A 16,993-nucleotide genomic window follows, 5' to 3' on the forward strand; every position below is an offset into this window, starting at 1 on the left:
TTAGAGTGTGTATTCTTGTTTAGATGTTCATATGCAGTCTTTTTATTTGCAAACATTTCTGTTTCTCTAAACTTTTCTTTCAGTGTTTTACTGAATGACAGTCTCATCCATCTCTGCATCCATTTGTCTATGATTTCCAATTTAATGCTTCCATAATAAATGATATTTGGTGCAAGGAAAGTGCTAATTGTTTTATCACAGATGAATCAAACATAAATTTTCCCAGGGTAATCTGATAAGCCTAGAAGTTCCATTTATCCCTGTTTTTGAAATTCTGACTTCAGCATGCAGATTTTTTCTTAAACTTTTAAACTATTATTAATATCAAACTAGTGCAGCTCTAGTGGTGGTATTAATTTTTTTGTTCTACATTATTGAGAATGCTGCCTTTATTTTCGTGCAGTATACCTTAATTTTTAAAGTTAATTTTAATTTTTAAATTGAAGGGTACTACACCTTAATTTTTAAATACCTTTAAAAAGCTTTGCGTTCCACAGTGGTTCATGAATTCTTGGATGGTGCCCATTTAGTTGCTTTGATTTGAAAATGTGAAGTTCCTAAGCGTAGACACAGTAACTTCTGATTAAAGATACCTGTTACCAGTTGCCACAGGAAAGTTTTGCCTGTCATTTCTTTGGAAATGGGTATTCAGCTGACATTGTAGGATACTTCACTAACTTCTTTCTTTGCAGTCATTACTATACCGCAGTACTTTTTCCTTTTTGATTCTAGCTACTGAAGTACAATTTCTTTCCTTTTTTTTTTTAAAGTGTATTTATAGTGGGTATCTCAGTTTGGCTTAAATTTTATCTTTATTTCTGTATTTCTTGGTCTTTGTGGTAGAACTGTCCTGTTTTGAGGGCTCTATTCCCACTTACAACTTCACTAAGTGGTTATTTGAATTCACTTAGTAGTATAAAAACTTTTCTTGCACATCAGTCAAGGGTACAAAAGCTTAAGTCTTAATTTTGCTCCTTTGGCAGTGACGTTTACTGTGACACCCCCCCACCCCCCCCCCCCCCCCCCACTGGAGTTGTGTACATCACCAAATTACTTCTGTTTGAACACTCTGAGGGCTGGTCATAGTTTGTCTTTTCTTCAGATTTTGTATAGTATGGTTGCATAATGTTACCACCTAAGGAATGTTTTCCCTAGTACTTGGGTAACTGACAAATATATTGCAGATGTCTATTTTATTAAAATCATATTTAGTCAGCCTACAGTCTTCTTTCTCTGTCAGATTCTTTTACTATTACTTTCCAGTTTTTATCTCTTTGTAATTTCTTCTCCAGCAGCCATGCACAGAAATAAGACATTTTAATTCCTACAGTCCCTTTTACTTACTCTTGAGTAGAAGTGTGAAAGCAGAGATCCCACAATAATAAGTCAGTTTTATTTTTGCTTAGGTTGTTGAATGGTTTAATGGTGAATTCTTTTATATAGTTTCTAGTAATTTTTTTAAAACTGAGTGTGTTTCAGTAAAAATGCCATTTCATAAAGGGCACAAAAAAGAGGCAGTTTTATTAAAAGATGACAACAATAACATCTGGAAAAATGCTGAAACTTAAGGTTGGGTCACTTACGTTTTTGTGGAAGCTGCAAGTGTCTGCAACACCACTGGAGAGAGCTGTGTGCTGAGATAAGTTGGTACTGAATACTTTATACTTGCTAAATCTTTGGGAGGCTTTTTAATGAAGTTTGAAAAAAATCTTAACCAGTGGAAATGGGGACTTGCCTGGGGTCATTTGCTAACTGATTGCAACTCTGTTTAAGTTGCTGGAGGCTCTTTAGTGCGCATGTGCTGATTTTGGTATCATGTCTTAATGTTTTCTTCTTTGTTCATTTCCTGAATCCTCCAAGTTCTCTGGACATTGTGATGATGTCTCTTCTTGCGCAGTTACCACCTGCACATCTTTCATTTTCCACTAAGTGCTTACTTAATACATTGATAAAGAAAGCTAATGCACTTTGCTGTATTTTCTAGTGTAAGTTTGAAAAAGTATTTCCTAATTTAAACAGATATTATTACTTCTGTATTGACTGTCAAAGATCTGCCATTAATGGCATTCTGTAGTGAAACCCAGTACTTTTTATGTCATTTGTTGGACTGAGAGTGTTACTTTTACTTTATAATCTGGGTCTTCATTTCAGAAGACATTTAATTAGTGGTTTCTGTAAATTCTTCCTGTATCAGTCCTTACTATGCTGCCTTATAGAAATGGGAAACTAGCATTTTATTGATATTATGGATAATGCTAATATCTTGATTTAATGATAGTTAAGTAAACAGTATAATATGATACATTTCTAAAAGAGAATGGAAAGTATTAATCTAGGCATTATACCTGAATCGCTATGAAAAATGACCTGGATTTACACAAGCACCCTTGGTCCAACACTCTAAAGTTTTCTATTTTATTCAGCAGCAGAAAACTGTCAAATGTCAGCTTGGAGTGGCTTTTTATAGCCAAGTTAAAACTCCCTAGCGATAGATATGTTACGGAAATAGATTTAGTTTAGTGGCAGTTGGATAATGCAAGTCTTTAATACCTAAGTCACTTCTCACCTTGATCAATTGTTGTCAATCAGCTATATGCCAGTAGGAATTTACCAGGATGTAAAGAATTTCTGTAAATGACTTAAATTGTTATATTATTTGTGTTTTATTAATAATACTGATGAAGTAGAAAGATGCCTGCCTCTTCCACTTCTGAGTTGCTGAGTAATCTCCTAATGATATCTTGTTGCATCTTTTGAGGAAATTACATCTAGACAAATTTTTTCATACATCCTTTGTTGTTGAAACAAAGTTAATGATCTCCAAGTATTTGTCATGGTTTATATTAATTCATATGAGGATGTTATCTACTGAGGGTGCAAAAATAAATTATAAACTGTGTGTTGAAAAAGGAATAGGGCTTCAGCATGAAATCTATCTTGTGATTTATGAGATGGAGAAGATTTTACTTTCTTGCAATATCTCACGAGGCAATTTAGGAAAATGTTTTTGCATCTCCTAACTGTTTTTGTATTGTTGATGGAATGGCCTATGACAGCGAGAGGTCACTGGTCATCCTGCTTGGTTGTGGAGAAAGTGTTGATGAATATTTGCCAATCCTTTTCTTGGCTACACTTCTTTGTTGGAATGAGATGAACTGTGGAAACACATATATTTAGTTCTTTACACATTGAAATATTTTTCCATGCCAACCACTTATTAAATTCACTTGAGCTTCTAATACCTTTGTGAACCTGAAGAAAGTGTTGTTCTCAGTGGCACATTGAAAAATGTCTTGCAAACATAGATTTAGAAGTGTATATATATATTAGCCTACATAAATTTGATGTATACTTTCCTAGATTTTATAAACATAGTTTTAAAATGATCTCAAGAATAGCTATATAAATAATTATATATTCAGTGAAAGTTCTGAAAAATAATAATGACGATGGAGTTAGAATTCTAAGTTGATCACTGTTTCTGGTGATCTTCTAAGTCCTCATGTTTGGATTCTGAATTCTAAAGAGAAGACAGTAGTAAGGCAGAAGACAGACTGGAAAGGAATATGGGGTTGATTTGCTCAAGTTTGCTTCATCCCTTGGGTAAGTTTTCTACAAAACTATCTTGAAGGATGAGGATTTAAACACATGTATAGATCTCTGGAAAATCACTGTTGACACATGATGACTTCATGTATGTTAAGGCACAGTTTGCTTAATGATTAGCACAGTTAATTAAACCACCGTAGGCAATGTGAACTGTCAGCCAAACAAAATACAATTAAATGGAGTGTGGTTTAAGTCCTCCTTTTAGATCATTGACTTAACATCCTGTAATGATATTTATTGACCTTTGAAGTATATTTGCACAGGTACTTAATATGCAAGATATCAATCCATGTTTAATTTGCATAATCACAATCCGCATTTTACAGTATTGAGCAAGTAGTGTATGTGAAGTTAAGCTATTCATGAAGTTATCTACTGTATAGAAAACATCTGAATGTTTTAATAATACAATGGCCAGTAGACTTAGCTGGAACTGAGTAGCTATTGGATGCTACTGATTATGGGCAGAACTCGTGTGTAGTTTATTTAATTGAGTTTGACCACATTTTGGCAGTGGTACTTACTACTAATTAACTATGTTTAGATTAATTGATTGTTCCCATTTGTGGTCTGGCTGAATCATAATTTTACATTAAACATGATCTTCCGATTTTTGTCACAAGAGGTGAATGACTTGAATCCATCCTATTCTAATGCCCAATAAATGCAAGTTCCACTTTTTTCCCCCCATGCTCCTGTTGTCACTGTACAAAGGGTATGTGTTTAGTCACCTTTCTTTCTTTTCTCTGTACTACTTTCTTCCACCCCACCTCCCTTATAACTTAGTTTTTAATTTGTCATGTTATATACTGCTAGGGACTTGCTCTTGGTTCCTGACTTCAGGTCTTTGAAGTTACAATTGCAGTGGTGCTTCTGTGTTGAAAGAAGCAGTACCTAGACATCTTCAATCTTACTGTATCATCTCCTTGTGTACAAAGAGTAGAGTTTGTGTTTTAAATGCTCTATTAGCTTAAAATAGGTTTATTTTCTTCATAGTTTTTGAAAACTTAGAGTACTGTTTAACATAACTGAAGCAACCAAAGCCTGATTGAATCATGCTTTTTATTCCTATGTATTAGGACTGGAATTTGTTCGTTATATACTTGTTTAAGTTTCTTGTGACATCTATCTCCCTTCTTTGTCCTCATATAACAGCAGAAACAGTGCACATCTTAATGTTTAGTTTGTGCTTGCATTCTGCATGGTACAAAGCATTTCATTGTCTGAAGTGTTTTCTTGCCTTAAAAAAGGCATCCATCTGAACATTTTCCTTTTTCATAGAATCATTAAGGTTGGAAAAGACCTCTAAGATCATTGAGTCCAACTGTTAACCCGGAACCACTGTGTTGTTCACTAAACCAAGTCCCCAAGTGCTACATCCACATACCTTTTGAACACTTCTAGGGATGGTGATTCTACCACTTCCCTGGGTAGCCTGTTTCAATGCCTGGCCATCCTTCTGGTGAGGAAGTTTTTCCTAACATGAAATCTAAACCTCCCCTAATGCAACTTGAGGCCATATCCTCTTGTGTTCTCACTCCATTACCTGGGAGAAGAGGCCGATCCCCACCTCACCACACCTTTTTTCAGGTAATGGTAGAGCACAGTAAGGTTCCCCCTGAGCCTCCTCTTCTCCAAGCTAAACAACCCCAGCTCCCTCAGCCTCTTCTAGTAAGACTTGTGCTCTTTCCCTTTTCTTTCCCTTCTGATTGTGTATATGGAGTAATACTGGATTTCTGAAAATATAGTGGAGAACTTCTAAACTTTCATTTGATTAACAAAAAAACAAACAAAAAAACCTGTCAGCTGAGTCTCTGTTGAATCTCAAAGAAGCTTTCAAAGAATTTCCTTTTTTCAAAATGCTTGTCATCTTACAAAGTCTTCTTTTAAAATACATTGGGTCTTTAAAAATGTCTTTTAAAAGCTTTTTGAAATTCAGTTGTTGGATGTCACGTCATTGGCCTATGGATTTTAATTTTCAACATGTTGTAGATACAGTTGGCCTTGAGGCTGTTGTTCTTAGCTGTTACTATCTTCTTTTTCCATGAGAGAAGTTCACTGAAACAGCTCATGTATTTGTAACGTGAAATCACAGAGACTTGGATTTGGCTAGAATCACCAAAACACCCTTCCCTCTTACCCCCCACTGCCTCCCAGTAAAATCCTAGATTCTACTAATGTTCAACACAGATTATTTTGATAAAGCTAGGTATGTACAGTTATACTGGCAGTCTAGAAGAACAGGAACTTCTAGTGGTGGAATGTAACAAACTAAGTTTTATTTAGGTAACAGTTGAAGTTATAACTGCTGTACAAGGGGATTGCTTAGCATTGAATTTTCTCTTTTTGAGTGATAGGTTTTGTTTTCTGCTGTTCCTTGGAAAGGTTTTTTGTTTCTCTCAGTAAAGCTTACCATTAATCCTAAAAAACTTTAGGTAGTGATCTGCAAATTTGTATTTTACAGGAAGTTTAGAAGGTTTATAATTATTTATCCCTTATGTTCTAAGTAATAGGCCATTTCATAGAACCATTTTAAAATTATTTTTGACCCTGTAAGACTAGATGTATTAATTCTACAGGAAATTAAGTCCTATTTAGTTTTTTCTATACTTCTGAGAGGATAAGCTGTGTACATCCCTGTCTGTAACCTTGGCTGGCTGCTAGATGCTAACACTGCTGCTCTCTCATTTTTCTTGCTTAATCGAACAGGGAAGGAAATAAGATGGAAAAGCTCATGGGTCAAGATAAATGCAGGGAGATTGCTTTCATTCTTCACTAACCTTGGCGTCTGCAGGGTTGTTTCATGTTTTTCTCACTTTTCTTCCTCATAACTGCTGTGCAGCATTTTTTGTCAGCTCTTAAATATGTTATCACAGAGGCACTACCAGTGTCACTGATGGCTCGACTTTGTCAAGGGATGAGTCCATTTTGGAGCTGTCTGGAACTAGCTCTGTTTGCTATGGGAGCAGCCTCTGGTCTCTTTCCACAGGGACATCCTTCAGCCTCCCCCACTACCAAGACCTTGCTGCATAAACACAATACAGATGTTCAGTTTCATCCAGACCTTGGATGCCACTGAAGCTTAAAAGCTTGGTTGTGTGGCAGTTGGATGTATGAGCCAGACAGTTCAACTTGACTGTAACGTATGAGTTTCAGTCTTTGAATTATTTCAAAATGTGCTCCAAACAGGACCACATCACCATGTTCTAATCAAGTTTCCACTGCATTTGATCTGATCTGACAGCTATGCACCACTGGAAAATGGAGTTTTGTTCCCCAGTTACCTTAGTTCCTGTTCTTTCCCTTGAGTTGGCTTTGATGCCTGTCACATGCTTTTCCAAAACAATTAGGCTTGTTTTTTGAGTTGGTGAGTTTGATGGGTTCAACAAAGCATCTGATGCTTTTTTATGTTCTCCGATTCAGGGGAGCAAGGCTCCCTTCTGCTGTGATGAGCTGTTAAAATGAATTTAGCTATAATATATAACATCATCCCATCTGAAAGGTAGACTGGAGTATCTGTGTCAAACAGCGAGAAGAGTAAACTTGATTAGAATTTCTGTCTGCTTTTGAGGAGCCCTAAACTTATTGTCATGACAGTGCATTAAAAAAATATAATGGAGATAAAAGTGACATTATATTTTAGTATTAGAAAAAGTTACTCCAATGACTTTTGTTTCCTCCCAGCTTTGTCATTATCAGTTTTAACTACAACTTCAGGTACATAGTGCTGTTCCACTGCTGGGTATATGTAGGTGAAGAGAAGATGACAGAAACTGAGTTGACTTTTTTGTATCTATTGAAGTACATTGCACGTCATGCCTGTTGAATGAAATCTGATTATGTTTGTTCTACTCATATTTTCCCTATTTACAAAAATAAAATGTGTTGTTCTGTATATGTTGTTTGGAAAAAAAAAATTAAAAGCCAATGTTAGCTTTTTGTTTGGTAAAAGATTAGTGAAGATGAAGCAAGTCTGTAACTTTGGTTGTTTTCATGAAATAAAGACTGAAGCATACAAAACATGTTGACATGTTTTGGAGGGGTTGGGTAGACAAATATATTTCAAGTATTAGTTTTCCTTCAGTGTAGAATGACCTTGGTTTGGGGCCCAGTAAGTTTTAATTATGGCTGTTATGGAACATGCTGCTAGCCCATGTCTTCTTGTGGCTTCTGGCTGATTTTTATTTCTGATGTTGTAGTTCCAAGAAATTCAAAGTATACATAGATTCTTGTATAGGAGGTCTGTAGGAAGAAAATTCCTGACTTGGAATTCACAGTTCAGTACAGTCATGGCTGTCAGAAGTGAATCATGCTTTTAGCTAAATAAATAAAAATATCAAGGCAATGACAAAGAAATTTGTTTCTTTTGTTTCTTTGTTCATTTGTAGCTGCCCTGGCACAGTTTTTTTCTAAGATCCTAATTGTCCCCACACATGCCATCTAGATTTTTTCACCATCTTTTGTATTGATTACTTTTATGTAAGTAAAGCTTTCAGTTCAGCTTCCTTCTCTACAGCAATGAAACTCTGCATAATTTAGAGTGGATTACTTGGTAGTCTGTATTTGCATTAGTGTAAAGGGACTGAGAAGCAAAGTAACTGAGTTGTTTTCCTAGTTGGAATTTAGGAAGAAGATAGTGTTGCTTACCTGCAGTCTTTCACTTGAAAACTTGGCTTTAATGGCACAGAGGAAAGACTTGTATTTGGTCGGCTCTGTTTCTGTCTCTAATTTCATTCTCTATCTGATGCTTTTGTGGCAGTATTGGCAAGTTACAACTGGTGATGTGTAACACTTAACAGCACTGGTGTTTAGGCTTTTTGGGAAATTGCATTCTGTAAGTAGAACACAAAGTCCACTTCAGATGTCTGAATGCCCAAGCTACTAGAATCTATTATTACCAAGAGGTGGAAACATATCATACAATACAGTAAGATTCTTGGTTGTTTCTCTTTAGTGTGAAGATCAAATACATTCCTGAATGAGGAGTTTCAGCTTTTTTTCTGTTGTGTACTTCTTGAAAGCTGTATTGTGCCGTAGGACAATTTACCTGGATATCAAAACCATTGCTGTCTCCCACAGTATAGATTACTGAAACCGATCAAAATATTTTGTCATTCTTGTGTTTGTATGGGTTTGTTGGTATATTTCTAGTTGGATTTTGTTTGTCAAAGTGGGACTGATAAGGTTAAACATGAACTAGTTAAACAACATCGTCTTCTTAATTTCTTTCCACAGTTTTAAAACCGTGAAATCATGGCTCATTCAAAGACGAGAGCCAATGATGGAAAAATCACTTATCCTCCAGGGGTCAAAGAAATCTCTGATAAAATATCTAAAGAAGAGATGGTGAGAAGGCTAAAGGTTAGTAACCAAGTAATTGCTTGCAGATTAAAGTTTCTTGTAAAAGATGTTCAATGATCCTATTACTATATTTTATATCTGGAAGGGTTTTATTTTGCTTTGGGCTTTACCTTTTCTCTGCGTAGAAGGAGAAACTTGTCTGCTCTCGTGCCTTTTCTTCTACCACTTTCTTGAAGTGGCTTGTTCAAAAAAGGTTTAAATGAATTTAAAAAATCACAAATAGAAATGAGCTGCATTAATTTCAAATACTACTTAAATTTTATTTCAGCTATGATGCTAAGTCAGTGCTTTTATTGTTTTCCAGTATTTTCCTCTCTAAAAGAGAGTCATAATTTTGGAAATAGTTGAGATACCACTCAATATATTTCTTTTACACATTCGTGCTCTTTGGTTTGTTTATAAACCCCCTTATTCTCATTATTTTAGCCTGTATCATGATGAAGGTAGTCTTTGTTATATTTTAGTCTATATACTTTGACTATACATACAGTCTTTGATGTATTTCAGTTCTTGACCACTTTTTTTGGCCTAAGTGTACAGGAAGGTTGGGACAGATGTGAAGGCTAATTTTGTTACTACAGATCTGTATCTACCTGTGTACTCTCACAAAAAGGCAGACCTGTATTGTGCAGGAGTGCCTGCAGCTTGGGCTTGCCCTGTGAAACAGGAGGGACCAGATGTGGGAGAGGAACCTTAAGTATTCTAACAGATGGAAGAGCTTAATTTGGAGTTTTTCTGAAGAAGTAGTTTTAAGTCAGTTGGAATTATGGGTAAATAAACAAAAAACAATAAAATCCCAAACCACAAGATTGCTTCTCCTCTTCCCCCCAGTAACCTGTCTAGGCTTTGGGATTTTGATTGATAGACTTTAGTGAGTATATTGCATTCTGTGATGTTGAATAAAAGACAACACTTGTAACTTTGTGTATTAGTGATTCCTAAGAGAAGGAGTTCTTTATTAGCACTTGCATGTTTTTTTCAGCTTGTGGAAATGCAGCACCACAGTTCTTACTGATCCTTTTTCTTCTATAGCTTAATTTCATTTTTCACCTTCAATGTCTAGTCCCTTCTGTCATCTTGATCTGTCTTGCAGAAGAGGAGGGCTTTGTAGGACATCTTGTGTTTCTTGTTAGCTGTTTATTCTGGCTGTGAAATCATTGGTGCTCAGGCAGGGGAAAAAGTGCACAGTGCTTCTTTTATAACAGATTGGATGATCCAGGGTACACCACAAGTGTACAGAAACTTCAGTATAAACACAGTTGCAGGTTCTAAAGAACAGTAGTTGATAAATAAGGGAGCTATTAGCCTCTTGATTTCTCTGACTGCCGAATTCACATAATTATTCGGGAAAAAGCACTTTTCTGTGCAGAAGGAGACATTCTGCTGTTTGTTAATGACAATATATTAATATAAATGCAAATTACTGGTAATTAGAGAATAAAATGGAAAATATGTGCAGTGAATTTTTGTGTTAGCATAACTTACTTTGGAAATTTTATGCATTTTGTATTGATGCCCTCTTGAAGTTTATAATAGATTTGGAAAGGAGATAGAAACTAAATGATTATGGTCATGAACTAGCACTGAAGACAGAAATAAGGTGATAAACACTTGGAAATGATGAATAGTGTGAGAAAAGCATTTTTTCAGTTTCTTTTAATACACAAGAACCAAGTCATCATCTAATGAAACATTAATTTTAGGCCAGCAGTCTAATAATACACTTTTCTATAAGTTTTATACAAGTGAATTCCAAAGCTTGTTTCTGTAGAATGACGTAGTAAAATTTGAGTGGGTTAAGAAATATGTGCCACATCTGGAAGATGAAGCTCCAGGAATATAAATCCTGGTGGTCTGGGTGTGATTTCAGGCTCAGGAGTCCTCTAACCTATTGCTTTGCAGGAAGCTGGAAAACTATGCTTGGACAACCAGCTTGTTTTCCTTTGTTTTTCCTTAAACACTGTGATGGATTGGTCTGCAGACAGGATGACTGATCTTTGTTGTCTTGACTTGTACAGATGTTCATGTTATCAGGGAAGAAACACTAAAGGTTCATTTCCAGAGTAGAAAAACCCCATACTTGTTGCAAGAAGTATGAAAAGACTACTTTTCATAGAAATGAAAACAATTCTGATTTATAAATTACTTTAATTAGTATATAAGGGCACCAGTGCACTTCAAGTGGTTCATCTTGTGCCTGACGCAGGAGGACTTTATTTTTCTTGCAGTGGAAGTTGTGTTTGCATGAGCTGTTGGTCTTCTGTGCCTTTTAGTAAAGGATTCTCATGTGCTTGAAAACTTTACAGCTTCTGTGATCCTAATCATGCAGAAGTTTGGGTTTTTTTTAAGTTGGGTTTGTTGCTCCCTAACCAGTTATAGTAGATTTTTTTGAGGGGGCAAAAAACCCCAACTAAACAACAAACTATAGCAAAGTAAAGTATTTTGCAGTGTTATAGGATTCTAGGGCTTGACGTTATTATACATTGAAAAATATCTCTTCCTGCGCTGAAGCAATAGATGGGAGTTTTGGCTTTAATTCTCAGGATAGCGTAATTAAGTCTTTAGTATAATTTTGTTAATTTTGCAGGAGTTAAACTCCTTAAAATAACTCTGCCTCTGTGAGTCAGATAAGGAATTGGAGAAGAGCATAATTACTTTGTTTTGTCAGTAAATTTCTCTCTTTCAGAAAGTTTTTTAAATGTAAGAATTTTCACCAACTAGCAGTTACTAAATATAGCTTTTCCTGCTTTTGTTTTATTTAGCATGTTAAATATCTGGTGTCCAAGACTCTTTTTTTCTTCCATAACTTCCATAACCGGATCCTAATAATCCTAGGGGTCATTTTAATCTTGCTGGACAACATCCATGCCACTGGGCTGCCTGGATTTATATATGCATTTGCTGAAAGTGTGTGCTCTGCTTCTGGACAGCACAGGGAATAGAATTTTCCTCAGAGGAGTAATAGGGCAAAAGCTGAAACTGAAAGAGAATAGAAGGAAAAAAATCATCACTGAACTGTTGAGGGAGAAACAAATATTTTTAATAACGTTTTGGTGTTTTCTGAAATTTTAAGTGAATGGCTGTAACAGTGAATGCTGTTGCACTTCTTCAATTGTCCAGCTTGATTATATGGTTTCTCAAAAAGACCTGGGAAGTCTACAACTAGGCTTTCTGTAGTTCTGCTGAGACTGTGTGTTGGGACACTTGATAGAGGACTTGACCAGGTCTTTCCAGTACCCTGAAAAATGAAACACTGGTTGCTCAAGTAAGTACTACTGCATAGCTAATAATGCTTCTGACAGAAGTTGCACAAAACCAGAAAAGTCACTTCTAGTAAGGATCCTGTTACACAGAATATTTCATTTTATGTACTAATGTGTGTCTGTCTATTTAGATGGTTGTGAAAACTTTCATGGACATGGACCAGGATTCTGAAGAAGAAAAGGAGCTCTACCTAAATCTTGCTTTACATCTTGCTTCAGATTTTTTCCTCAAACATCCTGATAAGGATGTACGTTTGTTGGTAGCATGTTGTCTTGCTGATATTTTCAGAATTTATGCCCCTGAAGCTCCATACACTTCACCAGATAAACTGAAGGTAAATGAAATTAATCTCTTTTTCCACACCAGGTTTTTATACCCAGTGATTAATGTAATTGGTTATGACTGGTTTTTTTCCCTCCCTTTACCTCTGGTTCAGCCTAAGCAGTTCAAAGCTTTCACTTGATTTTGGGATATGATTGGTCAGGTCAATTGTCCATGAGATAAAGGGCTATACATCTTCCAAAAACTTTGAGAGTTTTGGATTTGTGTTGAAAATAATAATTTTATTGAACTGTTATTGGGATTTGCAGGTAGTGAACTGTTACTTTAGAAATACTGATTATATGTATAACTTTTATCACAATCTCTTGCAAGATAGCTAATACCTTCACTTGGGAAAATACCCCTGTGTCTCCAATTAAGCTACCAAGAGGCAGGTACTTGTATATTTATAGATAAAGGTTCTATTGAAACAAAGATAAAGTACTTTTGTACAGAGTTTAATGATTTTTGATGTGACTTGGAAAATTCTGCAATTACAAACATCGCTGATCCCACTAGATGGAGATGGTTGATAGAGAAATGTCAGGTTTGAAAAGGAAGTACAGATTTGCTCCATTTGTTTCAGAAAAAAAGAATTTTTTTTCTGGGTTTTTAAACTTTTTTTAGTAAAAATCTAACTTCGTTTCCAACTCGCAAAATCAAACTGTTTCCCTTGTGTGGTCAGAATCTAGAGTGATGAACTGAGTTTTAGGGAAAATCTACAAAAAACCAGATGAAAGTAACACTGAAAAATGCGTGGTTTTTTGGCTCCCTGATTTAGAAGCGTGTGTGGTCTTTTTTGTTTCGTTTGGTTTGGTCTTTGTTTATTCCACAGTAGGATAAAAAGATGGTTGTGGTGGACAGTCTATCTATTATCAGTTAAGAGGAAATCACTCAATTTCTCATCTAGTGGTTGCACCACCAGTGCTTCCTAATTAGGGAAACAGTGCAGTTTCAACTGCAGTAGTACATCTTTTGTTAGCAGACATACTGGAGAGATATCTAGGGATTTTTCTTAGCTCTGTTTTCTTAATTCTGAATTAGTGTGTAATCAGAGGTACAACATCTATTTACCTTACTTATTGATTGCACCATCTTCAACTGGAGATAAATACTAGCTTTCTCGACTGTGCTATATTTAAATCTGGTTTTTAGGTGTCCTGATTTCTACTTCAGTTTTGAGTATATGTTTTCATTTGCTTGTTAGGCTTAGAGTTTTAATTTCTCTCTTTCTGAGTTGGGCAAACTAACTTCCTCCTTACAGTATTTGAGCTACCAAATGCTACTAAGCTTTGGATTTCATAGTGTACAGTATTGGAAGGTTTGCAGTACTCATCTCATACCTGAAGTATAAGAATACTACAGCCACTGCTTGGACAGAGCTCTAAATGGATGAGGGACTTCCACTGCCAGCATTGAGTTCTGTAATCTGTGTGGATTTCAGAAGTCAGTTTCTTGATGCAGTTTTCTAAACACATTTGGAAAAATAAAGAAAAGCCAAACAATAGCAACCTTTGCCTAAGGGCTGCTGGGGTAGGTTTTTTGCAAACCCGTTTCCTCTGAACACAGCTTTTGTGGTTGCAGGACAAGCTCTGATAGAAATGTCGAAGAGTTCCCTCCACTTTATGACAGAGGTAAGAGGAAGAATGCTTCCTCTTGGGTTATATTTTGGCACTATTTTTACCCAGTATTTAATATCAAATCCATACTGCCTTCTTGTCTCTTCTCATATGTTTAGCACCAAAGCTAAAAATGGCAAAGGGGAGTGCTGAAAAATATTAATTTCTTGGCAGGAAAAGATTTAAGATTTAAGTTTTTGCCCTTGCTTCAGACTCAGCAGATCTCTTTCTAACTTACATATTGTGCAAGTGAGATGCTGAGGGAAGGGATCAGTATCTCAGGTTTCCCTCTTTTATGTGTATCATGAGTATAAATCTTACATTCCTTGTTGATCGTTGAAAGAGCTTTGATAACAGGGATGGAAAATGCCATGAGTAGAATAAAGACAGAGCTAGAGTAGGTCTGCTCTTCTGGGATCTATAAACTTCTAACTTGGAGCCCTCCTCAGTCCGTGTAAAACTTAGAACGCAAATACAATTTTTTGGTGGGAAGATAATCTAATTGCTTATATGTGTCAATTGAAAATGACTGGAACAGAAGGACTGTCTGTCTGTCTGTCTTTGCTGAAATGGAGATGTTAAAAAGTGTGTATGGTGGCAGAACTTTAATTATCTGAAGGTGTTCTCTGGTGAGAGCCATGGCTCTGATGATTACTGAAGCCTTTGTATAGTTCGTTGGCATCAAGACAGCAATCCACAAAAATAAAGAAATATTTTCTCTGAAGTTGAAGTGTAAGCACTTCTGTTTTTAGAGTCTGGATTCTAATGTAGACTTGCTTTATGCAGTCTGATGTGAAAACATACTGTCCGGTTGTGAAAGTATTGCAATTTTTTAGCTGCAGCCAAAGTTTATTTTAACACAGGCTGCAGCCTGTGTTTTGAATTTATAAATGCATGTCCAAATAGTATGTTATGTGTGCTTAAAAAAGGGAAACTGTGCTTAAAGAGAAAAATATTTGGTCATAAGACATGATATATTAAAAATCAGTGAGTAATTCTGAGTCTAGTCTATCTTGCTTTCTTTAAAATGGGAGTAGGAAAAAATAGTTTAGGAGTAAATGCTTATTTTGTCAAACCATGCTGTTATTTGAAGCATTCAGGTGTTGAACTTACTGTACATGTATGCTATTCATTAATGTCTGCAGCTGTATACAGCACAGTGATGAGAACTTTCTTTGGAAAATTAGTAGGGTCTTTGAATCCCATTCTGTCGGTAAGTATTCCATACTGAGCTATAGGATAAAAAGTAAGATACTTGGTTAAAGGAACTGATTGAGATTTACCTCTACAAGTAAAGCTTAACAGAAATAATTAACATAGAACATGGGTTCTGAGATTAAGTAGTTATGTTTGGCATTGTTCAGTCTGTCACATGCCCTCTTAATTGATTCTTACTCTTCCCTGAAACTCAGTTTGTATGTCTTCTAAACTTTACAGAACCTTCCAGTGTACTGGTTTTCCATAAGACAGCACTCATTTTGGGTGGGGAGTGATGACCTGCTAGTGTTCACTAGTTTTTAAAGGAGGGATTCTTCAGATGGGCTTTTGCCTGGGGACTGTATGCCCCTGAGTGGTTGGAGACCATGAGATACATCCTTTGTCTGTAGGTTTAACTTCGGCTAATGAGTCTAGATTGTGTGCTCTGCAAGGGATCTGAAGTGTGAACCAGTGATCCTTCTGATCATCCTTAACACTTCAAAATCAGTCTCGATCTGATTTAAAACATCAATGTAGCTGTATCTCTGAAGAGTGTATTTGCTGTGCTTCTTTGCCAAGAGGTGGTGATGTCACATGTAATCTAGTTCTTGGTTTTACCTAGAACCATAGTGAGTGTTCAGCTAAATGGTTAAGGCTGGATTTTGTGGTTATAGTCTTAGAAAAAAAGGAACCCCATTCTTATCTTTTGTCTGTGCATTATTATTGGGGGACTTAGGGGAAAATGGTAATTTTGAAAATGTTACAGAAAAACTTTATGGACTATTTCTAGGGTACTTTTTTCAGGATTAACAGTAAGGCTTTCTTGTATTTATTATGGCAACTTTATACCTTTTGGAATTTATTTGATTTACACCTAGATTGTTAGATGAAACATAGACACAGTTGAGGCTGTGAACCGTGTTTCTGGTGATACTTATTTCTAAATAATTTGATTTAATATAGCAGTTGTGAATTTCCAGCTGTTAATTATCTGAATGTAAAAAACATTTAAAAGATACCTTCCTGCATGTTTACATTCTGTTCATAATTGACTATATGTTCCTTCTAACCTGCTTCAATTTACTCTGTGTGAGACTTTTTCTGAAGGTGTCTTCTGGTGGTGAAAGTTGATAGAGGAAGCAGGAGGAACTTGGTTTATTAGTTTTTGCAAGAGATGTGATCTGTGTCAATATCATGATGACTTGAGAAATGCACAAAGAATACAGAGTGAACATATAATAACACTCTTAGGAAAGGTGTAGTTGCCTACTGCTATTTTCCCCTTCTTTTGAAACTCATTGTAATATGAAATAAAAATATTAAATTCATTGTCCTGCAGAATAATAATCTCTTGACTTCTGCAGCATGCCAGCCATTTGCAGCTGTGTTTGTCAAGTTGAGTGCTTTTCTTTGGAAATGGAAAACATTTGTTCCCTTAGGAAAAGGTTACTTTTTCAACCCTTTAAAGAAACGTGAAGTATTTTAAAATTACTCCTTGACATTTTCCATGATGCTTTTGTAGATGATCTTCTTTTGGATAGTGAAATAATGTCTGTCATTGCTGCGTATTTTGTAGTGACTGAATAATACTAGTAACTTAAAAAGGTAATTATTTTATTTTG

The 16,993-nt window shown here is 35.8% G+C and overlaps 1 protein-coding gene across 3 annotated transcripts in view; it reads left to right on the plus strand.

Moving 5' to 3' along the window:
- Positions 1-16,993, plus strand: part of PDS5B (PDS5 cohesin associated factor B) — a 98,646-nt gene that overhangs the window by 11,665 nt on the left and 69,988 nt on the right. For all 3 annotated transcript variants that reach the window (XM_082278144.1, XM_082278146.1, XM_082278145.1), the window contains exons 2-3: positions 8,845-8,970; positions 12,365-12,568. In XM_082278144.1, coding sequence (XP_082134270.1) covers positions 8,863-8,970; positions 12,365-12,568 — 312 coding nt within the window. In that variant the 5' untranslated portion in view covers positions 8,845-8,862. The remainder of the gene's footprint in view (positions 1-8,844; positions 8,971-12,364; positions 12,569-16,993) is intronic.

This window comes from Coloeus monedula (genome assembly GCF_965178545.1).
Source record: "Coloeus monedula genome assembly, chromosome: 3".
NCBI lineage: Eukaryota > Metazoa > Chordata > Aves > Passeriformes > Corvidae > Coloeus > Coloeus monedula.